The following is a 26,135-nucleotide window of genomic DNA, read 5'->3' as shown; positions in this document are numbered from 1 at the left end:
ACGGAATGTGCGTTTGATTTGAGTAGAGGCTCCAGGAGGGTGACAGGTCTCTGCCCCTGCCTTGCACCCCTAATCTCTCCCAGCTCCCCAGGCAGCAGCCCGTCCGCCCCCTTCCTCCGTCCTCTCGCCTCCTCTTGGCCGCTTCTTATTACGGTGGCTGTATTTGTTTTTCCATCAGAGGAATGCTAACCAGAAAAAAACCATTATTTCTAAGAAAATAAACTGTGGGCTTATTGGCCTTTGGATGCTACTGAAATGGATGTTGGCCTTCCCCAAAGGCCTTGAGACAAAGGGGGCCTGGGGGCTTTGTGCAAGCAGGCAAGGTCAGGGGGTCTCAGAGGGTGCTCTGAAGGGGTCCTCCAGATGGGCCAGGACAGCCGCCTTGGGGAAGAGAAAGGATATGACGTCAGCTGCCGCCCGGGACTCTGGCCTGGGTCAGCAGCTGCGGGGGTTGATCTCGCCTGCGTGCTCCAGGATCCCCAGGTTTCACCTGTCTCCAGAGCTCCCAGGCCTCTGTCCGTCCTCCTGCCCCTGTCTCCAGAGCTCCCAGGCCTCTGTCTGTCCTCCTGCCCCTTGTGCCAAGAGGGTAGAGAGCTTAGAGTGACCCGTGGAGACCTGGCTTGCAGGCCTGAGAGGCCTGGGGCAGGCCTTAGCATGCTGATTGCCAAGTTCAGGCAATCCCAGCCCTTCAAGCGCCCGTCGTGAGCAGCTCCTGCCTCAGTGCTTTTGACCTTGTGGGGACCAATGCTGGTTCAGCCTCTGTGGGTGGTAGGGTGTGTGTGTGTGTCCGAGCTTCAGCTGAAGTTAGCCACCTGACCTTCCCATGGCTAGTCCACGGGTGGCCAGAGCTCTCCTGGGGCTGGGTTAGTCTGGGTCATTCCCTCCCCCCGACCCCAGCTGATAGCTTTTCGTGGCCAGGGTCCAGGCTGAGGGGAAAGGACCTGGGGAAAGTATTGCACAGAGGAAAGCAGGCAGGTGACTTGACCCCCTGATAAGGACTGGACCCCATCTCTGATGGGAAGGTGAAAACGAACCAGCCTGCTTGCATTTGAAGTTTGACTTTGCCTCTCACTTGCTGGATGATCCTGGGCAAGTTACTGAAGTTCTCTGAACCTCAGTTTCTTTTTCTATGAGATGAGGAGAGTTGAGACCTTTCCACCTGAATCACAGTAAGGATGAAACCAGTTGCCATTAAGATGGTCCTGGTGTGCAGCTGCCACTATTGTTACTTTTATTACTGTTGGAACGAAAGTCCTCCAGGACATGTGGAAAGAAAGGGAAAGACGGAACTGCACCCGGCCATGGGAGGGAGGGAGGAAGCCTGAGCTGGAGTCCTGAGTTCAAGCTGCTGTCAGCCCTGACTCGCTGATGGGGTTCGTCCCCAGTTCCCTTCTCCTGGTCCTTGGTTATTCTTTCGAAAGTCCAGGGAAGTGGATGGGAGGAGCTCTGGGACCCCAGCTCACCAATTCTGAGTGGTGACTGGGTTTCTTGGCAACTGTGTTCCTGGTTCCCTGAAGCTAAGTTCAGAGCTTCCCCAAGAGCCTGCGGTTTGGTCTGGGGCATCTTCCCTGCCTTTCCTAAAGGGGATAGGAGAGTGACCAGGCCTGTTCTGGGTAGGAAGGAGAAGGCGGGGCCTCAGCTGAGACCGGCAGAGCTCTGGGGTCCACTCAGACAACCCAGGAGGTCAGTTTCCCTTGACCGGACTTCATCCATGTCCATTAGTCCTGACACCAGGGCCCAGGACCGCCCCCAGTGCAGGGTCAGGGTGGTGTTGAAAGAGAAGGGAAGTAATTAGTGGGTTCTTATCCTGTTGGTTTGATGGGGAACCCCCTCTGGCCCTTGGAAGTCATGCACCCCACCAAGAAGCTGGGCCGAGCAGGTGACATTGAGGTTAGTTCAAAGTAAGCATCCTGTGGTCTCCTCACATCCAGGCAGATCCCTGATGACCAGTCAAGCCCAGGGGATACGATCAATTACAGCATTAACTTGTTTTTAAAAATTTTAAGCAACTTCATTGAGATATAATCCACATACCATACAATTCACCCATTTAAAGTCTACAAGTCAGGCCCTTTTAGTAAATTCAGAGTTGCTCATCACCACAACTAGTTTTACAGTCTTCTTATTACTCATCAAAGGAAGCATCACCCCCAGCCACCTCTCCAGGCCTCCAGCCCCTGTGGCTTTTTGTCTCCATAGATCCGCCTTTTCTGGTGTCTTCGTGTTAATGGAATCATACAACGTGTGGTCCTTTGGACTGAGATAGCATTACCTTTGAGGCCAGGCAGCCTGGCTCACCTTGTTTTGGCTGTGTGGTCCTGGGAAAAGCAGGCAACATCTCTGAGTCTGGGTTTCCTTTGCTGCAAAGTACAGCAGTAAGTGCCCAGCTCCCAGGGTACTGGACACGCAAGGCCGACACCCCGCCTCGTGTTACCGGACTCCGTCAACAGCGGCTGCAGGCATCTCATCTGCTTTTTCATCATTCAAGTCCAGTAGACTTCTGCTGAGTACCTTTTGTCAGGTTTGAGGCTTCAGCTGAACAGGACATGATTCTCATCCCCATGAACTTATAACATCAAAGGACACAAACATAAGCCAGTGAGAGATGATGGTGTCCGTTGGTGGGGTGTGAGGCCCAGAGTGAACAGAGGGTCACGTCTGCCAGATGATGGGCAAGACCTTCAGAGAGGCAGCGACACGGTAGCTCAGGGTGCTGGTGGGTAGGCGATGGGACAGGTGAAGGCGCTCCAGGCAGCGGGAATGGCTTGAGCAGAAGTGAGGTGGCCCAAGCCATGTGGCAGACTGACGTTGCCAATAACTGGACCCATCGGTCATCTCGGTTCATAGAGTGGGGTGAGGGGAACCTTCTTCCTCTGGCTTGGGCCATGGTCATTGTGCGCTGCTGGGAATGAAAAAGTCTATAGATTTGTGCTGGTTTCACGTGACCTTTGACTTTTGCTGTAATTAGCTGCTGGGTCCGCTTCTGGCATTGTCTCTGCAGAAGGGAGACCTGATCAATGGATGCCAGGGCCCCTCAGAGAGCAGGTCCCCGTGCTCAGCAGCACAGACCTGAGCTTAACCCTGCTCCCCTGGAGAGCAGGGACTTAATCCTTCCCGCCAGGCAGCCGAGAAGCCACCTTCCCAGAGTGCAATTAGCCAACAAACTGGATTAAGATTCACTCGTCAGTGAGGACTCGACTTCCTAAGACATGCATCTCATCAGACGGTGTGATCTGAGGAGCGCGTGGTTTCCCCAAAGCAGACAAAGGGGAGGCCGTGCTGGTGTCAGGAGAGCGGGGTCTTTGTTAGAACATTCGGGCTCACTGTCATGGAGGAGTGTCTAGAAAAAATGCCAACCTGAGGGGAAACAAGAAAACATTTTCAGTAATGATCTCTGAGAAGGGAGAATGTGGTGCTTTAAAAATTTTTGAGGTTTCCAGTCTTGATTTTCAAGAGAAGACCCTAAAATAGTATTGAAATAAAAAGAGGTGTTCTGAATTGTTGCAGATGAATCTTTTAGAATCTGAACACCACCGAATAAACATATTTTAAAAGGCAGTGAGAATCAATTTTGAATTAAATGAAAAAAGTAAAAAGTCCTATTTGAGTTCCATTGCAGTGACGCTGGCCCATAACCCAGCTGTGGGGTTGTATGTGCTCACACTGCCATTTTAATATAGGAAAAGTGGAACTGTGTGACCTTTTAAAAATCCCATAAGTGGTTCCCTATTCTGTTTCTCTGCTCTGTCGGGTGTTGGGAGCTGTCTTCTGTTGGAAATAGAGTTTTCGTTTAAAAAAAAAAAAAATCTCAGCTGGGGAAGGATCAGGGGTGGCTGAAAGAAGTTGGTGGGCTTCTCATCTTCAGTGTGGACTTCTAAAAGCTGGGCAGACTTTTTGTCCTGCCCACCCCCTGCACCACCTTCATCTGTCACTACCTCTCAAGGGTACATTCAGATCTTGGAAATAAGAATAAGAATGTACATGACATCCTTCCCTATCATTTTTCTTAATGACTTTTTGGAGCATGGAATACTTTTTAAAAGTCTTCATCATATGCACCCTGAGGATGTGGTCCCAACAGGAGGAGGAGAGCATGCATTTGACGGGGGCCTGGGGACAAGCTCCCCAGGCTTGTCTGTAAGGTGGAAGCAGTGCTCACACCTGCAGCCTCTGCATCCATTGCTGCTGGCTCCTCCCTCTGAATTCCTGTGTCTTCACACACTGTTCTCCTCTGGGTGTCTGTGTCCAGTCATTGGATTAAGACCCACCCTCATCCAGGGTGACCTCATCTGAACTCGATTACATCTGCAAAGACTCTATTTCCAAATCAAGTCACATTCTTAGGTACTACAGGTTGGCAGCAACATCTCTCTGGGGGACATGATGCAACCCACAACAGCCCTTTAGGAATGAGCATCCAGAGCTCTGCCCTGTCCCCTGCCTTCCTTTACCCTCTGTGCACACCCCATCTGCCTGTGCTTTTTCTGACCCTAACAGTTCTTAAACAGACATCTGAGCCTGATGAGTGTCTTGGAGGCCTGTGAGGCTTCTTCCAGGGCGCGGTGGCTCCTGGATGTGGTTTTTACCATAATAAGTCCATTTGCTTTGGCGGAGATTTTTCTTAGTTGGTTTGTCTTGTTTCTCTTATATATTAAAGGAAGACGCCTGTGTGGTTTTAAAAAACAAAACTTCAAGGCACAAATGGGAAATCCAGGAAGGTTTGGTTTTGTGAGCTAAATTCCTCCATTCTGGGTGCTGGTGTGTGGGGGGGTCAAGCTGGCTACCCCAGAAGCCTGTGGGAGCACGTGAGTCCTGGGACTGGAGAGGCACTGATCAAGCTAAGTGATGCTTAGAGCTGGGGGAACTTGGGGCAGATGAAGGAAGAGACATAACAATGGCCCTCCTTGCACTCTTCAGCCCATTGGCATCTACTGGAGCCTACTCTATGGGGAGTCAAAGGAAGGAAAAGTCTAGAAGTTGTTGCATTGACTGTTCAACGATCATATGCCTTATGGCTATGGTGGCCAAATCATTTATCATTCCAGTAGTGAGAAGCAAACTCCAGGGAAATTGAGGTCCATCATTATCTCTAATCTGGGGAGGAGCCCCCCTGTTGGAGGCCTGTGGATTGTCAGACCTCACCACTATTCAATCAGCTGGCTCACTTGCATTTGATAGGTATGGTAACAGACTGTGTTTCTTTCTTTGTTTTGACTTCACGAGAGCTCAGCCCTGTTTGTAGCTCACCTTTTGGAACTGTGCTAGAGTTACCAGATATATTTCTCCACAGTATCACCAGCTTATCTTATTCATCAGCTATCTTTTCTTTTTCTTTGTCCTCTTATTCTTTTTGAAGATCATATTGCATGTATTTCTTAAGCTTTTTGGATTGTTGATGATTGAGGGAGTGGGTGGGTAAGTGAGCAAATAGAAATTTGGGTACATCAATGGGTGAAGGTTGGAATGTTGGTAGATGGGTAGGTAGGTGTTAGGTGTGCCATGTGGGGTGTGTTTACTAGAATGGCGGGTGTTTGGACCAATGAGTGGGTGGTTAGGCATTTGGATGGATTACTGGATGTTGGTGAGTGGTTTTTTAGATTAATAGGAGGATGGGCATCTGACTGAATATTTGGATATATGGGCAGATGTGTGCCTGCATAAATGGATGGGTGCAGAGGTGACTGGTTGGAGGAGTGGTCAAATTGAGATGCTGTATTTTTGCATAAATAAATGGAAGATGGTTGAATGGATTTGTATGGATAGGTTATGGGATAAGTGGATGGATAGTTGGTGGGTAAGTGGGTATATGGCTGACTGGTTGTTAGAGTAGATGTATAGGCATGCAACAGGTAGGTATGCATGTGAATGGATGGATGGACAAGGAACAAGAGAAAGGATAAATGGGTTAAATGGCTGTTTGGACGGCTGGATAGCACTTTCTCAGTATGTGGCATAAACATGTGAAGGGTCATATAACATGTATAAAGCATTTTGCCAATGACTGTATGTGATGGACATTCTGACTTACGAGAAAGGATGTGGGCTTTGTAGAATGAAAGGCCTTTGTTCCAATCCTTGCCCCCCACTTACTATGTGACCTTGAACAATTGCCTGACCTCTCTGCACTCTAGTTTGCACAACCATAATGTGCAGTTAAAATACCTATTCCAGAGGGTTGCTGTGAGAATTAGAAGGGCAGGTGGGTTTCCAGAGGAGACCCTGGCTTACTTCCTTCTCAGCTCGGGGCGGCGGGGAGAGAATTCTATTACCCAAGCATGAAATAAAAGACCTTTCCCTCACCTATGTCACATACACTCCATGGGATCAACAGCAACTGCTGAAGCTTCCCCTGAGTCACCTGATTGAGAGAGGGAACAGTTTTGGGGCTACTGGGTCTGAGCAATGAGAGGTGATACTCATGGTGCTGTCATGGTAAGGGTATGGAAAAATCACTCTTGGTTGATGTCAAGAGAATGTGGAAGGAAAACAATATTCACTGTGATGGGGACCCCTGGGGTGCAGTTTGGTGAATTAAGTTGGGTTACAGTGCCTTCAGAGTGTATGTAGATGGGGGGGGCAGTGTGTGGATTGGTGTATCCCCGACTTGGAGCCTGGGAAGCAAGCAGTATCCCTCTGCTCTGTGAACTACGCACCCTTTCAATAACCCTAAAGTCTTGCCTCCTCCTTTAATGTCACGAAGCCTACTACATATGGTGATTAAAATCAGTTCAAATGAGTTCGGAACCGAGTCTGCTTCCCAGGCCGATTGTGGATGGCCACTGAGGGCAGGCAGGCGAAGCCTCCGGTCTCGTGGACCTCTGGAGACCCAGCTCCTTTTGGCGGGCTGGCAGAGCAGGCACTGGGTGACCTTTGGCCAGGCCTCCCCTCTGCTCTGCGGCCTCCGGCAGGCCCGGGTCTGGGCCAAGCTCAGGCACCTCCGGGCCGGGAGGGCGCTCCCGAGGCCGCTCTGCTTTCCAGACTGTGCCCCCACCGCGAGCTGCTCAGCTGGCAGGGTGGGTCCCGGGCGCTGCCCTCTGTACGGCGGGCGGCACGGTGGACGGGGCTTCCCGCGGCTCCCCAGGCAGAGGAGGAAGTGGCCAGGCTGGCCCCACGCGGGCCGTGAAGGCCGAACCCGCGGCCTCGAAACCCAAGTCCTGTGGGCAGGCCGGCCCAGAGGCCGCCGAGAGCCACTTCCGGCCCCGCGTGCGCCGGCGCTTCCGGTTCCGGCTGGCTCGCGGCACTTCCGCTCCCTGGCTGGAGGCGCCGCCCTGGCGCCTGCCGCCGGGGCTCAGAGCCAGGCCGCGTGCTTGGCCCCCTCCGCACAACGACGGCCGCCCTGTGCTGGTGGCAGCGCTCTGGTGAAGCTGGACCAGTGACAGTGGCGCCCACTCACTCGGGTGTAGCCGCAGCCTGGGAATGCTGGCCAGGCCAGGCCTCGCCCAGAGGTGTCCCGTTCTTCCCTCTGGAACTCCAGGACTGATAGCCTTTGACCCCCGGTGGGAAAAGTCGAGAAAGACTCCTGACAGCAGAAGGCGTGACCTTTCCGAAGGCTGTTGGCCACAGTTTAGGAGACAGAAGCCTTTGTTCTAACACGGAAGCCGGCCGTTGAAATCCGGGCTCCGGCGCCCGTGTGGAAGGAAACTATCCGGGGGATGTCGTAGTCAGCCTTTTCGCTGCTGCGACCAGCTGGACACGACCAGAACAGTTACAGAGAAAGGGAAAATTTACGTGGGGGCTCGGTTTCAGAGGTGTCTGTCCACAGACAGCCGGCTGCCTTCCCTGGGGCTCCAGGTGAGATAGAACATCATGGTGGAAGAGTGTGGCAGAGGGAAGCAGCCCACACCACGATCAGGAAGCAGAGAGAGATCGCCATTTGCCAAATAGAAACATATACCCCAAAGCCACGTCCCCCAATTCCCCACCTCCTCCAGCCACACCTCACCTGCCTTCAATCACCACTCAATTCCGTCAGGTGATTAACGCGCTGATTGAGTCAAGGCTCTCACAACCCCATAATCTCTTCTCTAAACCTTCCCGCATTATCTCACGCATGAGCTTTTGGGGGACACCTCACATCCAAACCCTAATAGGGAGTTAGTGGGCTTTTATTTCATTCCACCCATTGCACTTTTTGGTGCTGGGCAAAGCTGATTTTACTGTGATCTCCCCTGTTTGAAGAGAGCCAGTTTTCAGATTGTAATCCCCATACACTGAGCCTCCTAGTTGAGAGACTTTCAAGGGAGCCAGAACCAGGCACAAATGGTGCATACTGCACTGCGCTAGGAATCAGAAGTCACCCCACACATGGCCAGCACGTGGCCCTGCTCTGAAGACTTGTGACCAGTCTGTTGCGGAGCCAGGATCTTCATTTTTATAACCCTTAAGTTCCCCACTCCCCAGAAAGGACTTCATTGAATACCTGTTGAGTCATCTAATCACTCAGATCCAGTGGCTTCCGCAGTGGTGGGTGAGGGAACCCCCAGGCTCTTCCTGTGACGCCTCTTGTGCCCTTCATTTTGCAGACATTGACGAGTGTGAGAATGACTACTACAATGGGGGCTGCGTCCACGAGTGCATCAACATCCCGGGGAACTACAGGTGCACCTGCTTTGATGGTTTCATGCTGGCACATGACGGACACAACTGCCTAGGTGAGTGCTGCAGCCTCGCCATGCTCTCTGGGCACGTCCTGCCTACTTCTCGGCTCCAGCTTGCAGTGGGAAGGCTTGCCTTCCTTTGACTCTTGTGTTAGTTTGCTAAGGCTGCCATGAAATACTGCATACTAGGTAGCCTGAACAATAAAAGCTTTTCTTCCTCATAGTTCTGGTGGCTGGGAGTTCAAGGTCGAGGTATTAGCAGATTTGGTTTCTTGTAAGGGCTCCTCTCCTGGACTTGCAGATGGCCATCTTCTTGCTGTGTCTTCATGTGGTCTTCCTATTGTGTATGTATATGTTGGGTGTTTCTCTGTGTCCTAATCTCGTCCTGTGAGGACACCCATCATGTTGGAGTAGGACCCAAACTAACAATGCTATTTTTAATTTACTTACCTCTTTAAAGGTCCTGTCTCCAAAGATAATCACATATGAAGGTATTAGAGGTTGAATTCCTTCGACATAAAAATCTCAATGAGACATAGTTCAGCCCACAACCTTGTATACCTGCATATCCCCATGGCCCAAATATATTTTCAAGCCAGTTATATAAAATGTATATGCCTAGTTCACTTTTGCTGGATAAAACTAGAAAAATATAGAAGAGTAAGGGAAAAATTGGAAAGTGTCTTAGTTCTGCTGTTGTAGTCCATTAGTCTCCTCTTGTGTGTTTTCACCATCAGAATCCAAACGTGATTCTGGGTATGAAACTTCTCTTTCCTGTTTTCCCATGTGCTTTTTTAGGAATGCTTCTCTTGAGTGGAACTAAGGAACCAAAAGATCATTTGGATTTTTGATGGCCTTTGATGCAGCACTTTCTAAAAAGGCTGAGTAAACCTTCCATCCTGCCACCTAGTTTTTTGGTACATAGTATGGACAGCATGACACCCTGAGCACTTGGGGACTCTGTTTCTTAGTGGCATGTTAGCCTGAGTCCCCTGCCTGTTTCTGTTTAATTCATGTTGGGTCTCAGATGATCTTGTTATGGGAAACAGATCTGTGAACATGCAATTACACCCAAATTAGTGCCAAAACAGAGGCCTGGATAGCAAGTTCCTGTGAAAAGTTTCTCCTGGTGGGGGTGGGGGTGGGAATGGGAGCAGGGCTAACGGGGGCTTCAAAGAGGAGCTAGCTCAAAGTGGGATCTCTGGAGGCTGGGAGAAGTTGGCTAGGTGGAGGGCCCGGACTGCCTGGAAGGTTGAAGGCAGTTCCTCAAGGCTGGGCTCAGGGTGTGTGGGAGGAGTTGATGGGGCCACAGGACCAGGCAGCTAGTGTATTGTGGCACACCCCAGTTAAGTATTGTCCAAGCGTAATCTCATTTAATCTCATTACCCAAAATGCAAGCGCTCCACTTTCCCAGTCGTTTGCACATCTGTCAAGTGATAGTGTAGGGTATGTTTCAGTAACCCATTAGTCAGTGCAGGCAGAGCTTTCAGTCCCTGTGGGGGACAGCCCATTAGAAACAGGCAGTATCACTCAGTGGCCAAGAGAACACACCTTGGGAACTGCCAGTTTGGGACTTAAACCCTGGCTTTCCAGTTTGAGTGGTGTGACCTTTGGCCAGTGACTTCACCTCTCTTGTGCCTCAGTTCCTTATCTGTGAAATGGAATGCATAAGCCCTATCTTTTAGGATTCTTGTGATATTTCAGTGTGAGGTTTCAGATGCAGAGTGCCTGGCCAGACCCCAAACACCACAGGCTTTCAGATGAGATGCATTGATGTGGGCTGGTTTGACATCTTCAGGGCCTCACCTGGGCCAGAGCCCCTGTCTGCACTCCCTGGATTGTGTCTGACACACAGGTCTCCACTGCCAGCCCCAGCACTCCGACCGTGCAGAACCACCTGCCTATAAACACCCTTGCTGTTGTCCACGGCAGGTACATCCTGGGCCTCCTGGCCCAACCCCACACACCATTGGTGGAGTCTGGGTGGATCTTTGTTTCAACAGCATTGATTTTACAGTGGATTTTTTTTTTCACACTGATTAATTTTTAAAAACTGGGTTAAGTTCCCACTGCCCCATGCCACTTCACATGGACTCAGTGAATCCATGTGTGGATTCAGAATGAAGAGTGCGACTTCACATGGCTCAGACATGTACATACAGCAACCAGGAAAAGCGCTCCCTGTGGCAGCTCTGCTTTCTACTGAGGGAGACCCTTCCCAACAGACTTCTTTTTATTTGATCTATTTTCTTCTCAAGACGGAACTCCAGCTTGGGGAAGTCAGACCTCAGTTCCAGCCAGCTCCAACCCAGATTGAGCTGTGACCTTAGGCTGGCTAGTTGGTGACCTTTTAGAGCCTCAGCCCCCTCATCCCTGAAGTGCTGTAAGAATTAGATACCTGCTACAGTCTCAGGACATGGGAACCGAAGCAGACACTGCCCCACGTCCAGCTGGGCCTGGAGTTAGAAGATTCAAGGTCATACTCTGGTACCACCACTGACGCTTTGGGTCAGCTCCTCGACCTTCCTAGTCTTCGTAGGCCCGCTATGAAGTAGGTCAGCAATGCCAGCCTCAGAAGAGCGGGTGGGGATTAGACCTGATGGAGACGTGGAGAGCTCTGCACACAGGTGTAAAGCTCCATCCTGGTACTGACCATTGCCACCGTATTGTGGCTGAGGTTTCAGGCTGGCAGCCGCAGCCCTCATCTGACCCACTTACACGTCTGGTTTATCCACACAGTGGTGTTTGCTATTATTATTATTGAATGGCTTGTCAATGCTTAAAAATTAGGGGATATCACATAAAAATTGTTATTTCTAACATCACTTCTGCTTAGCCACAGTCATGCAGCCCCTGACATTTGTGGGACTTGGGGCAGGAGTGTAAATGGAGACCCATACCCACGTGGCTGTATGTTTTACAGTAATGACAAAGCTCCAAACCCAGAATATACTCTGTCTCTTCTATGTGGACAAGCATTCCTTCCTAATGACTCATAAGACTAGACTTGAATTCAGAATTCTAGGTCTCTGTGAACTTTCATGCCATAAAGTTGTAGTGTGGACCGTGTCTGCTTCTTTCCCTCCTCCCCACACCTGGCTCTATCCCACACCACAGTGAGCCTGGGGATGTTGGAGCTCTGGCCATTCATCCCAAAAGCAACTGCCTTTTTGCCATGGTGCAGACCTAAGTGCCATCACCTGTCTCTCTGAGAACTGAACATTTTGGCAGGGAATTTTAGGGTCCCCAAATACCCGGGATATAGTCTGGAGCGGTAGGTATGTTCTAGGTGTTCATGAACCACACCCCACGCCCTGGACTCCTTACTGCATAGGGAGGGCTGCGGCTAGAGGAGGGGCAGAGCAGGGAGCCCAGAGTGTGAGGTCCAGGGCAGGGCCACCTCCTGTCCAAGCCTAAGTGTGTTGCTAGCATCAACTGAAATGGGCTCACAGCTCCTTCCCTTGGAGGGGACGTGTGCTCTCCTGATTGCCACAGTCCCCGCTGCTCCCTGTTGCTCACCAGTCTGCTTTAGTCATTTGACTACCTACCTGGAATTGTGTTTGTGCCACCTGACAAAACTCAGAACCAGCCCAGCGGGTGCTTGCTGGCAGTGAGAGGCTGACTGCTTTGTTGGAAAGTCCTTTGAGGTTGTCTCAGCCCGTGGCCCATCACGCATTGGGAGTGTGGGGCCGGCTGTTTTGGCTCCAGAAGTCTGGGTCAAGTTTGGTCCAGTTGTAACATTCCTCTCTGAACCACCACTAGATTCCTCCGGTATGGTGGTGGGGCAAATCCCCATCACCTTGGAAGTGAATGGGGAGGGTTCAGAGGAGGCTGGGGCTGGGGGCTCTTGTCTGAGTTCTCACAGTGGAAGCTTTTCTTCCCCTTTCTTTTGAGGAAATGAGGCTCTTTTCTTGTGGAGATGGCTTGCCCGTGGCCGTGTCCTGGAAAGTGGCCAACCCTGTCCTCTGGGGAGTGTAGCCCTCTCTCTATTTGACATCTTTATTGAGGAATTTCTCAAATATAACAGAAAATGACACCAGAGGGAATTGGAACCATGATGAGATCTTGCTCAGCCCCAAATGTCTGCTTTTAGCTGTGTAATTACTTGAAATAGCAGTAGTTCTGTTTGAAAAATATTATTCCACACTCCACGCACTTGGACAGCAGAGCAGTACGAAGGCTAATAGAATAAGGTTTTTTTTCATCTTAAATTAAAACCAGCAGTGGATGATTTTTCCCGTCTCCACAAAGCAAGGCTCCTTTTTCTCTGAAGCCATTAGTTCACTTAGCCAGATGTTTTCTTCGACCTTAGTCTTTACCTTGACTTACTGAAAAATATGTTTCTCAAGTTGCTCACAGTTTGAGTTTTGGACGTTCAGTGTTTTTTATCCCTGTTGAGGAGCAGTCCTCCCTACCAGGCTGGGCAGAACTGACGATTAACCAGATCACTCTGTGGACCCCATGAGCACTAGTGTGTGCCCCACCTTGCACTCAGCTGAGCTCCATGGGGTGAGATGAGGGGCACTGTCAGGCTCCCTGTGTTGTGGGAGCCACCCCGCATGGGGCCCGTGTTCTTTCCCAGGTCCTGTGACATTTGTGGGCAGAAGCCCTTAGTGTCCTCTTTTTATACGTGAGGAAACTGAGACTTTGGGAGGGGAGTTACCTGCTCAAGGTCAGAATAGCTATGAGAAGTTGAGCTGGGGCCAGCGAACAGGCCTGTGATTTTGCCAGTTCAAGACAAGGCCTGTAAGCCTGTGCCCACTGCCCAGCCCCTGACCCACAGTGACCAAGACAGTGCCAGCTGGCTTCGCGCAGTGTTAGACAGCCATCTATCCCTGAGTCACTGAAGGCACTTGGAAATCCCCGCATCAGGCTAGTGCTAGGGCACTAGAGGGCAAGAGGGTAGTCCTCACTCCAGAGAGTTCATGCCAAGAGCTCCCCCTCCCCAATGCCCGTTCTGCCTGCCTAGGCCAGGAAAAGAACTCGCTGCCTTGTTTAGACAACCCGGACGTCCCTAGGGAGATTGTCTCACCCCGTCTGCCTGTGCAGAGCCCTTCTCTCCCAGGGCCTCCTGCAGGGCTCCCATGGCTTCCCAGGTAGTGCTGGGCCTAACTGCTCTGGCTCCCAAGGCCCCTCAGGCCAGGGCCCTGCCTGCCAGCCTCTTCCCCTCTCCTCCCACCTTGCCCTCCTTGCCTCAGCACAGCTCTCAGGTGACAGGCTGCCCCGTCATGGACCTAACGAGACCCTGCTTGTCAGCACCCAGCTCTCATCTCCCATTGCTCGGGGGTCCTCTCTGGCCTCTCCATGCTGTTCACTTCCCCTGCGGCCCTGTCTGTGATCCTTCTTCCCGGAGAGCAGGATGTCTTGCTTACTCCCCGCCTGCCTCCCAAAACCTAGTGCAGTACCAGGCAGACCGTGGGCGTTTAAATAAATACTTGTAGAATGAATGGATAAAAGCATTTGTAGAAGCAGCTCACTACCTGGGACAAGCTCCCACTCGGCTGACCTCTGTGCTGGGCACAGGGCAGACAGAGAGGAGTGAGATGGTCCGTCTCATTCAGGGTCCAGGCTGGCGGGGAAGACGGAGGCACTAATGACTAGCGGAAGGTAGATGGCTGCCATGGCAAAGCAGCACCTTCCGCCTGGCATTCAGTCATCTGTTTCCTCAAACATTGTTTATTTTGAACACCTACTGTGTGCCAGAGTTTCAGTGCAGAGGGTGCATACCATCGTGAAGAAAACCAGTGCTGTCCCCACGGTTAAGGACTCACAGAGCGACGAGAGAGGGACTACCCACACGCGCATACAACCCAGCAAAGGTCAGATCCACCAAAAAGGTACTAAAACAAAACAGCAGGAGAGAAGGTACTGGGGGAAGGGCGGCCGCTTTGGATAGGTAGGCTTCCAGGTACTGGTGGCATGAAAGCCACCCACACTTGCGTGACCCAAGACCATCCCACTCTGCTCGTGGATTCTGTGAATCAGGAATTCAGACGGGGCCCAGCAGAGATGGCTAGTCTCTGCTCGTGGTGTCTGGGGCCTCAGCAGGAAGACGTGAAGCCAGGGCTGACCTGATGGCCTGAAACTGGAATCGTCTGGAAGCTTTCTGCTCGTGTCTAGTGGTTGATGTTGGCTGCTGGCCATGACACTTAGGAGAGCCTTTCTGACGGTCTCTCTGCATGGTCCTCACAGCATGGTGGCGGGTCCCCACAGGACAAGTGTGTGGAACTTTTACAGTCTGGCCTCAGAAGTCACTTCCCCCAGACGTGAGGGAAGGAACACAGGCCTGAGTGAGAAGGAAGAAGTGCTGGTCAAGGATCTAGGAAAGATCCTGTCTAGGGAAAAGGGGGACAAGTATGTGGCCCTGAAATGGGGACAAGGTCGGCGTGAGAGAGTGTCAGAATGAGGAGAGGGCAGGAGTCAGGCAGGACCAGGCTCTGCCAGTCTCCTACATGGTAGACGGGTTAGGGTTTTATTCTGTTAACTGGGAAGGCACAGGATATCAACCAGAGAGTGACATGTTCTGATTGACATTTTGATAAAAATCCCCTTCTTGCCTGCGCAGAAGAGAATCTGTTAGGGCAGTAAGAGGCAGCGTGACTTAAGCAGGGGACCACTGCAGTGGTCTGGGTCAGAGGTGTCAGTGGCTCAATGCAAGATGACAACAACAGAGCCTATGGTCGAACTCAGAGCAGATTTTAGAAAGAGCCAACAAGAATTCCTAATGGGTTAGATGTAGGCGGCAAGGGAGAACGAGAGCAAGGCCCCTGCTCGGCTTTTCCTGCAGTTTCTGTGTATCTGTGCTGGCATGGCTGAGATGAGGAAGATCGAGGGCTAGACAGATGTTAGGGTGGGGTGGGGTTCAGGACTCAAGAGTCAGTTGGGATGAATTCTGTCTGCCATGGAAACAGTCATCCAAATGGAAACAGCACACAAGTTCAGACATCTTCAGAGTAGTCAGACCTGGGGGACCATGAGAGATATAAACTTCTAGATGGCTTTGAAAGCCAGGGATCTTGACATTAATTTGTTTTGTAAAAGTTTCATGAGAACCTTACCTGTGCCCCACTCTGGGTGGGAGCTCATGACCTGAAGGTGGATGACACTCCCTACCTGCTGGCTTTGAACCCTGATTTCATCACTTACTGTGTGACCTTGGGCAAGTAACTCAGCTTCTCTGGGCCTCTGTTTCCTCTTATGCAAGGTGGGGCCTGTGGCCATGCTTATTTGCCTGTGAGGAGACAGGCCAAATGACTCGAACTTCATGAAACTCACACCACAGTGCCTGGCGCATGACAAGGCTCCACAGATGTAAATGATCTAATCATCCTTTATTTCTACTCAGAGCACTTTGTAAAGAAAGCGGATGTATTTTTGAGCTGGCAAAGATGCAGGGGATGAGCTTTGGCCCAGGCTGCATGCAAAGCCCCTGGCAGGGATCTCAAGTCCCTCTCTGCTGCCAGATGAACTACAGGTCAGAAAGCTTCCCTCTCCTCTCAGTCCCTGCATTATTGGTCCATTGGCATGGGTCACCTGACATCAGGGATTCCTCTCCCATTTGTAGCCTGGGTCATATCACCTCATTCCTGAGTCTCAGTTTGGGTCTCTGCAAAATGGGGCTGGTCTCTGTCTGTTAGGATCAATGAGGAGATTGGGTGTGCAGGTGGCGTGCGTGGCTGCCAAGTGAGGAGGAGCAGGAGGGCGCTCAGGAGGCTGTGCAGGCCTGGAGCCCAGCTGCACCTGGGAGGCGGTCACCCAGGACACCCAGACACCTCCCCGCCGCAGAGGGTCAAGGTCCCCTCGCTGGGCTGGGCTGCTGGGTGGCATGATGAAAGGGCTCACACCAGCTCCCTCCCAGAGGGCAGCTGGAGCCAGTGCTGCTCCCTGGGGCCGGTGAAGGCTGGAGTGGCTGCGGTTTATTTGTCTTTATACTCGAGCAGCTCCAGCGCACTTCCTGCTAGGAGAAGGAATGCTGACCGTCTAGCGTAAGACTAAACAGCTCTGCACAGTCCTGGGCTTGCTCCACAAACACCAGTGCTTCCTAAGGTAAACCGAGGCGGTTTCTTCCCATTCTCCTTATTTACGCCCACCCCACACCCACCTTTTCTCTGTTCTTGGCCCACATTCAGGTGTCTCTAAACACTTGCCTTGAGGGATTTGTTGTCAAAGTACAAGTCAGACTCAAGACCCCTTCTCCTCTTGGCTTTTTATAACGGTTAACTTGATGGGAATTCCTTGGCCTCAGAAAAAGAAACACCCTAGACAATAGTGTGCATCTTTATAAACGAGCCTCCTTCTTTCCCCAGGTCACTGCAGAAACGGGGGCTCCTGGTGCTGGTGTAGAGAGATGGGCCAATTCGGACCCAGGCATGTTTTGAGGGGCATTGGCTTTCCATAGCCTGTACTCAGGGCCAGCTCAGAGCAGGGGAGCCAGGGCACTGAGTGGCTGCCTGCACTAAAGAAACACTGGCTGAGTCAGCTTCTTTGGGCCATCGACTTCCTGGGAGACTGAGAAACTCCCTGCTTGTGTCTCAGTCTCCACATCGTACGTGACATACGAATGGGAACCGACCAGTGGTTTCCAGATCTTGTGGGGTCTGGTTTATGGCGCAGAATGCCTTTTATTCAGTCAGAATCGTGGAGTGGTTGCACTTTCCATGAAGCAGGAGTCAGGAGGGGCTGCTCACCCTGGAGCCCACCCCAACCCCTGAAGCCCCCGGCCCCTGTGATACAGTCCGAAACCCCCTGGCTGGGCTGCTCCTCCCTGCAGCACCTTGTGACCTGGTAGCTTGGTGTCCATATGATTTAGACTCAGGGGACAGTGGCCAGGCTCTTTTGTGTGTCCTCTTCTCAGCAAGATGCAGTCACTGTCTGCCGCGTGCTGCGCGTTCCTGTGCGTCTGACCTCCAGCGCATGGAACAACTTCTCTTGGCCTCGCACTCCTGCCCTTTCTGCTCTCTAGCACCCTGGCACCTGCTGTTCCCATCCCTGGACTCTCCCTTCTCCTGCCTCCTGATGTTGACCCCTCAGGTCTTGGCTATCGGAGACCCTGCTCTCACGCTCCCTGGCTTCCCTGCGGCTCAGTGCTGAACGTCTTGGAGCAGGTCTCCTCTGCTTCCTTGGGAACCCCTAGAGGGCCAAGCTCCAGGTGGACTTGGCTTCTTGTCCTGGGGCCTGCAAGGCTCATTTGTATGATGGAGAGATGGCAGGTGGCCAGGTTAAGGGACAGAATATTTGACCTTGACCATTGGGAGGAGCACGACTTGACAGTGAAGGGGGCACAGCTGGTTCTTGGGCAGTGTCAGCACACACCCAGCTGGGGAGACCTGCTGACCTTCTCCAGGTGTGGGGAGAACATGGACTTGGGAATCAGACTCCCTGGGCCTTGACTCCCACTCCCTTCCTGGCTGGTAGTTTGGGGCCAGTTCTCTGCTCATTTTTACTGCCTGGTAAGGAGGTATGATGGTGGCCCCAGGAGGTCGCTTTGGGAGAATGGCATACAACAGGCATGAGGGGCATTGGCCTCCTGGTCCCTCCCTCTCCTGTCCCCCGGATACATTGCCCTGTGAGGTGGAGTGTTTGCCAGTGGTCAGAGTGTCCTCCTTCCTCTGAGCCAAAATCTGTCCTCACTCTGCCCCGTGGCAGCCCCACCTTTGCATAGGTCTGGATTTGATGGCTTAGGGAAGAAGTCCTGCTCTGTCCCAGGGCAGAGAATACAAGTCCATAAACAGCAAAGAAAAACACCCTGCTGTGGACAGAGGGCGGCCCGGCAGGCAGACACTTGCCTTCGCCTGTCCCCCTCTGCAGTCCCTATGACAAGGGCTGGGTCACAACTCTGAGGAATAAACAAGAAGTAAGTGTCTTAAGATTCTTTAAAAATACCCTGCCACCAAAACATCCCCATCCCAGACCAGACACCACACTGTGTACCCAAACTGGGGCACTAGCAAGATGAGTGTCCCCGAGTCTCTGTCCAGCAGCCTCTCTGCCAGCACTTTGGCTTGTCTTGGAGCAGCTAGGCCCTGGACAGCATTCAGGGTCACCTGAATGGGTCACCCAGGTTTACCCAGCTGCATCTTGGCACATGCTGGAGTGACCCTCCTAACCCCACCACACCTGGACAGGCCTTGACTATTTCTAGTGGCCATTAGCCAGCCCTGTGCCCCAGCACCCCTCCCTGTCACCCACCTCATCCCAACCACATGCAACTAGAAATAGACAGTTGGCAGAGACACTTTGTGCCCAATGATGTTCCTCATTTGTGGGAAGTGGGCTGCTGTGGCAGCTGCCTGGCTGCTTGGTATGGAGTCTCTTGTAACCTCCCAGGTGCTGCTTTAGTGACAAGGACAGGATCCCACAGGCCAGACTGCTGCCACCAGTGGTTCATTGCTGGACCCTGCCTGCCACTCCAGCCCTACCTTTCCTCCTTATGCTCCCAGAAAACTAAGTAGTAAGTGGCCAGTGAGTGGCCAGTAAGAGCAGCCACTGCTGGGACCACCTGGTTGGGACACAAAGATGCCCTGGAGAAACGACTTGTAGCAGGTCCTGCCTTGTCCTCCACCCCCAGAGCTCTGCACATACAGCTCCCCCTGCCAGCCCCAGGCACTCAGTACCCCAACCTGTGCACCTCTTCTCTGACCCCCCATTCTGTTCCCCACACCTCTCTGCCCTGCACTTGGACCACTGAAGTCAGACCAAACCCTGAGTGTCTGTTCACTTACCCATCTTCCACATGTGGAACAATTGGGCCACACCACTCAGGAATCAAGAGAAAAGACAGAAAATAATTCTCCATTACCTGGCCACCCTTGCAGATCAACAGTTCTCACATCCCGGTGTCCGTGTCCAGTACTGTGGGGCGTAGACATAACAGTATGTGGTTATAACATAACTGATGTGCACGTGGCTTCCCCCAGTATTCCATCAGGACTCTTTTCACTGTTGGTGTACAATTGTGTGGCCGAGATGAGGGAATGTAATCAAAGCCCAGGATGTGGGGAGCCAGCAGTCGGTGGGCACCCAGTAAGCGCCACTGCCTCTGACCATCTGACTGCAACAATGTCCTGGAGAAATGACTTGTAACAGGGCAGACTCTTAGCAAGCAAAGTCCCTGCACGCCCATGTCTGCCAGGTCAGGGGTTCTGAGATTAGTTAGAGGTGATTCTTGCCCCAGGGAGCTCCGGGCCATGTGGAGAGGCTCCCAGTATAACGTCCTGTGTGTAATTAATACCGGGTGTGCGTGCTGAGGGACGGGCGGGAGAGCAACTTGCCCTGCCTGGAGTGAGTGGAGGATACCCAGGTGGGAGGAGAGGTGGGGGAGGGGAGGGCATTTTAGGAAGTGGGAACAGCACTTACAAAGCCTGGATGTAGACGAGCTCGGCCAGGTAGAAGTGTGGGCTCAGGGAGGTGGTAGTCTGTGAAAAAGGCGATTTCTGTCGCTGGAGCCAGGCACCCCAGTCCCCTGGTCAGAGACCTGGAGGCTTAGGCCTGCAGGCATAGCAAGGCGGGCCTCAGGACTGCACCTGGAGCACTCCACACCCGAGCCTGCCTCCCAGCCCTTCCCGCCACATCGCTATGGCCCTTCCACTCCAGCTTCTCCGCAGAGACCTGTCACATTTTGCCACCAAATGTGCCTTTCCCCACGCTGGTCCTCAGCTACCCTAGAAAGAGGCAGCCTGCCTCTCGTGTCGTCTGCCTCCCCTGCACCCCAGCAGTCTTCCGGTCTGCAGGACTCTCACCCGCTGAGATTAACCAGCGCCTCACCACCTCTCTGCCCAGGATGTGTGCAGGAGGCCAAGTGGCCCGGACGGCACATGCCTGCAGTCTGGGTGTGCAGCCCTCACCTGCACAGAAATCTCTTAGGTGCCAGCGGAGGCACCATCAGGGAGAAGGAGTGGCCAGCTGCTGGGGAAAGGCTGGCAGCTTAACACCCACCAGCTTTAGAAGGTGGAAGAAAGTGCCAGATTCCAGTGGGAAGAACGGGTGCCTAAAGGTTCAGAATTCTAGACTGTCCGCCTGGCTGCTCAGGCAGGACAGACTGACCAGGAGACCCTTGTCAACCTGTATCAACAAGAGGTCACGTGGCACTCCTGGGCACACCCTTGGTGCAGGGAGCTTCTCTTATGAGGGGTAAGGCCCCCAGCTGCCCACACCTTGTTGCCTGCAGGCCTCCTAGGCCATTGCACCCAGCTGGGCTGTGCCTCCAAAGACGTTCGTTATAATCTCGCTCTTTTCCCAGAGCTATCAGTCTGCTTCCATTACTTGTTTGTTTGGTTTTCCTCCTTCCCCTCCGGTCCTCCATTCTCATTTGCATCAAAAGAAATTGTTTAAAACTCTAGCACTTCCCGCAGATGTTGGGCCAGGAGCACATTCACAGCTGTGCTATCAGGGGCATGTGGGGAGGAAAGCCTCCCATTCCCATCCCAACTCTGTCTGTCACTGCTGGGGACCATGGGCAGGCTGCTGGCTGCAGAGCCTCTGGTTGTAGGACTGCCCCACCCGCCAGGGTTCAGCGGGATGCACAGGAGCATGCCTGACACAGAGCAGGGCTGAAGCTCAGCGAGACCCTCCTGGCTCCTGCAGCCCCTCCCCTGCCCTTGCTTCATGATTAACAGGAGTGCCTGGAAGAAGGTCCATGAAGTGTCAGCCAGGAGGAGATCCCCTGAGACCCCATTTTGCCCACTTCCTGAAACACTGACGTGCTATGCAGCTCGTCTCCAGTAGCAACCTTGGTGCTGTATCAGGGCAGGAGGATGTGCTGGGCTATGCTTCCTCCCAGCGCACATGCGAGGCCATCACCCACCAAAAAGACAGGAAGAGCACTGGGCGCCAGACCAGTGCAGGCACTGACCTCCCCATCAGCTCCCAGGGGCAGGCCATGTTCACTCCACATTGGGCAACTTCCTGGACAAGGCTGGGGCCGGTAGATGAGCACAGCTCTTCCCTCATGCCTTCATACCGCCAGACACACCGTGGCTTCAGTCCCCCCCAGGAGCCACCTGCAACCAGGCACACTCGCTCTCACTCTGCTAGATCTGCTTCTTGGCTGGATATAAGGACTAGAGGCCCTCATGGGCTGCCCCTGTGCAGCCCACCTGTTAGGACACGACACCAAAGGCCAAGCAGCTGATCCTGTGGGACAGGCCTTGAGCGAGGGCCCTGGATAGCTAGGTCAGAAGCTCCTCTCCCCAAGCCTGTTGCTGTAAATTCAGTTACTTGGCCCACAGATATGTGAGGTGCCCGTGCACTGTCCCACACCCTGAGACACAGCAGTGCTTGAGGCAGCCCCTGTTTTCAAGGCTGTTATTTAGAGAGAGATGGAGAGGAACAATCCCAGAGGAGATGCCAGGTAGCTGGAGGAGTTCTGAAGGAAGCAGAGCAGGGCCACCTGGTGCAGTGGCCTGGTAGATGCTTTAGGTTGGTGGTCAGGGGAGTGTCTCTGGGGAAGTGACTTGCAAGCTGAAGTCTGGAGTAGGAGCCAGTTGTGCCAAAGTGAGGGGAGAACACTCTAGGCAGAGAGAAAGTGCAGAGGGCTGGAAGTGGAGAAAGGACAGGTGTGGTCAGGGGAGGGCAGAGACATGGGCTGGAGTCTGTGAGTGAGGGTAAGACAGGTAGGGACACAACTGGAGTGTTCTGGAGGCCTTGGTGTACAGGGAAGGGAGCGTGTGTTCTTGGGGCCTTGTGGGGCTCGCAGGGAATAGCACAGCTGGGTGGCACTTTTTGAGATCACAGTGTCGAGAAGGATGACTGGGTTAGCAGGAACAATGCAGAAGCAGGGAGGCCAGTGGAGAGGCCAAGGCAGTGACCTAGGCCAGGGAGAGGGAACCAGCTGGCTAGCCCAGCTATGGCAGTGAGGAGGCGGTTGTCCTTGGGGTCGTAGCAGGTGCAGCTGCTGGGGCATAGATATGGAATGGGAAGATGGTATGGAGATTGACTGCCAGGTGTTGGGACCAAAGAGACTGTGGGCGTTGTACAGCCACTTGCTGAGATGGGGAGGCTGATGGCAGAACCCAGCTTCATTCTGTTCTGCTCTTTCATGGGAGGTGGTGATAGGAGTTCAGCTGGGACTCTGGCAAGTTTGTAATGTCTGTTGGGCACCCAAGCGTGGGCAGCCCATTGGCTGTTGTCTAAGTTTAGAGATCAGTAGAGTAGAGGTTTGGGCAGACTAGTGACTGGGGAAGACATAGGACAGGGTGAACTCTCCCAGGAGTGGAGCCCAGGCCTCGCTGCCGTGGCCCAGCCCTGCCCTATGCTGCCCATGTCTAGTGCTGGCCTAGGCCCTTTTAAAGGAGGCAGTGTCCACACAGAATGGGACGAAGTATTTCCCTTCACATCTGATAAGGATCTAGGGTCTGGGTTATATAAAGAACTCTTCCAACCCAAGACAACCAGATTTAAAGGGCAAGGATTTGAACAGACGATTCTCTGAAGGAGACCCAAGGGGCCAGTAAGTACATGGCAAGATGCTCCGCGTTGTTAGCAGTTAGGGAAATGTGAGTGAAAGCCACGTGGGAGACTGAAGTAAGACATATACAAGACTACAGGAGTGATAAGATGTGGAGAACGGGACACTTCAACTTGCTTTTAGGGATAGACAGTGGCGTGGCCCTGTGGAAAATGGACAGCTCCTCGGAAAGTGAGATCCAGAGCTCCACGTGCTCTAGTGATGCCCCCGGAGGCGCAACCCAGGAGGCCTGCGGGCCTGGCCACACAGCACTTGTCCATGAATGTTCCCGGCATTGTTCGTAATAGCCTGAAGGTAGCCACAACCCAGAAGTCCATCTGCTGGTGGAGGCTAAGGAAGCCTGGCACACAGGGACGATGGAAGGCTGCTCGGCCATGAGGAAGGGCGGGCCTCTACACGTACTACGAGCAGTGCCATCTGAAGGTAGCCAGGACAAAAAGACAAGCATCGTCTCATTGTCTTTATGAAGTGTCCAGAATAGGCAAATCTGCAGAGAGAAAATGTAGATGTGTGATTGCCAGGGACTTGGGGGAGTGGGAATAATTGCAGATGGGCACAGGATGACTTCTTGGAGTAATGGGAACATTCTGGAATCCATAGTGATGGTTACACAGCAGAGCGAGCATGCTAAACACCACTATGGTACACATTTAAGGTGGCAAATTTTATGTTAAGTGAATATTATCCCAAAAACAATTTTAAAAACTGGAGAAATGCAAGCAGTGGTGTGTGCAGAGCATGAGAAAGCCCCCTCCCCCAGCAGACCACACGCAGCCGTGCCCGGTTCTGGGCCAGCTCTGAGCACCTCAGTAGCCTGGGGCTTGCCTGAGAAGGGCAGCAGGAGGGAGAGCCCAGAGCTGTCAGAGGCAGACAGTTTTAGGAGCCCCAGTGTCTCACCTAGAGACCTGAAGGCTGAGGCGGTCTGTGCCCTGCCTGCTGAGGTGGCTGAGTCTGGAGGGACTCTGCTGTCCACAGCCTGTGTCCATGCCTGTGATCCTGACTGTTCAGAGCCCCGCCCAGCAGTTGCTCGCGTGCACTGATGTGTGCCAGATGCTCTGCTGAGGGCTTGACCTCCATTGTTTCCTTTCATTTCCCAAACACCCCAGGAACTCTTATTATCCCTGCTTTCTAGAGAAGGAAGCCCTGGCCTGACATAGCAGAGTGGCCTGCCCTCAGGTGTGGAAGAGGTACTCCCTGAATCTTGTGTCCCATCTGGTGTGGCTTGGGGAAAAAACCAGGTCCCATAGGTTTTAGTCACATGGTGACACCACCTAAACTATTCTAAGGAGGCGTGGTCAGCAGTCTGAGCTAGGCAGCATATCCCCCATCCCTAGAGACCTTATGTAGCAGGGTCTGCAGGGCAGTGGTGGAGTGCAAGACGGGCCTGATGAGCAGGCATGGGAGCAGCCCTGAAGGCCACAGCTTCAGCAGAGCCCTGCCTCTCCCAACTGGCTTGGGTTGGGTGTGACAGGGGCTTGCTGAACTGGAAAGTTGACCCCCTCTCATGTACTTCATCTCCTAGCCCTGAGCTCAAACTCAGGCCCAGGCCAAGGGGCTGCACACAGCTGACCTGCTGGAGAATCAGGACCCCCAGAGAAGGCCTCAGCTGATGGCCAGGGCAACAAGCAGACAGGTCCCAGGAGACCCTGGTCGTGCCTCCTGTCTGCCTACGCCACAGCTCTCAACAGCTCAGAGACTGCCCTGGACCTTCACAGCCTGAGCCCCAAAGCTCTGAGACCCAGCGTATTTTATCCAAAATCAAATCCATCTGGTTCTCATTTATTTACACTTAACTCATCAAATGCAGTTTTGCAAGAGCCACTGGATAGCCAAGAGACTTTGTGCCTCAGACACCCTTGCCCTTCTGAAGGGCACCAGGGCAGGCCGTACTGTAGCCTCAGAACCAGGTGGGAGCCCTCAGGGCAGGAGGTCTGGGCCACCTCTGAGATACGCCTCTGCCTCTGTTCCTGCCCTCAGTGGGAGCTGGACACTGGAGCCAGGCAGGCCTGACACACAGTAGTCTCCCAGCAGCCGTGGAGATATGTGCAGGGAGCGAGTGCACAAGTCTCTGTTTCAAATCATGAGACGTTCATGGGAAACACAAAGCAACCAAAACTGGATCCAGAAGTAATTTTTAGTTATAAATAATTGCAGACCTGAATTCTTGGTCCAAAGGAGGACAGACAGCCAGCTATTAATCAAAACAAACACCAGCACCTTGCGCCAAAAGCAAACCTCAAGGGCAAACCACAGTCCTGCCTGCAGAGGCCGTGCGGAAGCAGATGCCCTGACAGCCTGCTGGAGTAGCTCTGGGGACCCCTCCTACTGGGAAACAAGCCCGTCAACCACCAAGCTCAGACCTCATCCCCAGTGTGACCCATGTGTGGTTGGCAGGGAGCAGGGTAGGGGCCTTGAGGTGGGAGCCCACTGAGCAGACACAGTAGGAGTCACAGCTAAGGGCCATCTGCTCTCCACCCCAACACCAGACCTGTGCTCATGGCAGGGCACTACAGAGTGAGGCCAGGGGACCTGATCCCAGAGACCCTGTTGGGACCTTGGTGCCGTGACACCTTGTGCTTGTCCAACTAGAGTCCTCAGTGGCCCACTGGCCCATGGAGAAGTGATCAGGACAGGGTGCCGGAGCCATGGGAGAAGTATACAGACTGGACATGAGGACACTGAGTGTAGGGGACACTGAGGTACAAGCCAGGGCTGTGCCCTGGGAGCTGGAGGGACAGCTGGGCAAGGTGGTAAGCACAAGATGACAGCCTCAGTGACAGGGTAGGGAGGACAGGGGGCAAGAGCTCCAGGGACAAGATGCTTCTCAGGTCTGGGTGGCTGGGTGGGGTCAGGGCCAGTCGCTGAGCTGGAGTGAGGCCCTCCTTTGCCTGATGTCAGACATACCTTGGTCCCTTGTCTGTCTCCTGTCCTCCCATCTGCCACCTCCCACAGCCCTTGGTTGAACCAGTGAGCACCCGCTGCACACCAGGTACATAGTCCCTCCACTGCCCTCCCAGGCTCCACAGTGCTCGTCTCTTGCTGACAGTGTCTCCAGCTCCAGCAGCTAAGACCCC

At 53.0% G+C, this 26,135-nt stretch overlaps 1 protein-coding gene across 3 annotated transcripts in view; it reads left to right on the top strand.

Annotated features, from left to right (window-relative positions):
* The window catches only part of SCUBE1 (signal peptide, CUB domain and EGF like domain containing 1), a 126,083-nt gene that overhangs the window by 14,392 nt on the left and 85,556 nt on the right, over positions 1-26,135 (top strand). For all 3 annotated transcript variants that reach the window (XM_079143295.1, XM_079143294.1, XM_079143296.1), the window contains exon 3: positions 8,523-8,651. In XM_079143295.1, the coding sequence (XP_078999421.1) occupies positions 8,523-8,651 (129 nt within the window). The remainder of the gene's footprint in view (positions 1-8,522; positions 8,652-26,135) is intronic.

This window comes from Sciurus vulgaris (assembly GCF_902686455.1).
Source record: "Sciurus vulgaris genome assembly, chromosome: 5".
NCBI classification, from domain to species: domain Eukaryota; kingdom Metazoa; phylum Chordata; class Mammalia; order Rodentia; family Sciuridae; genus Sciurus; species Sciurus vulgaris.
Note: the sequence above shows the minus strand (reverse complement) of the source record. Positions and strands in the feature narration are given on the sequence as shown.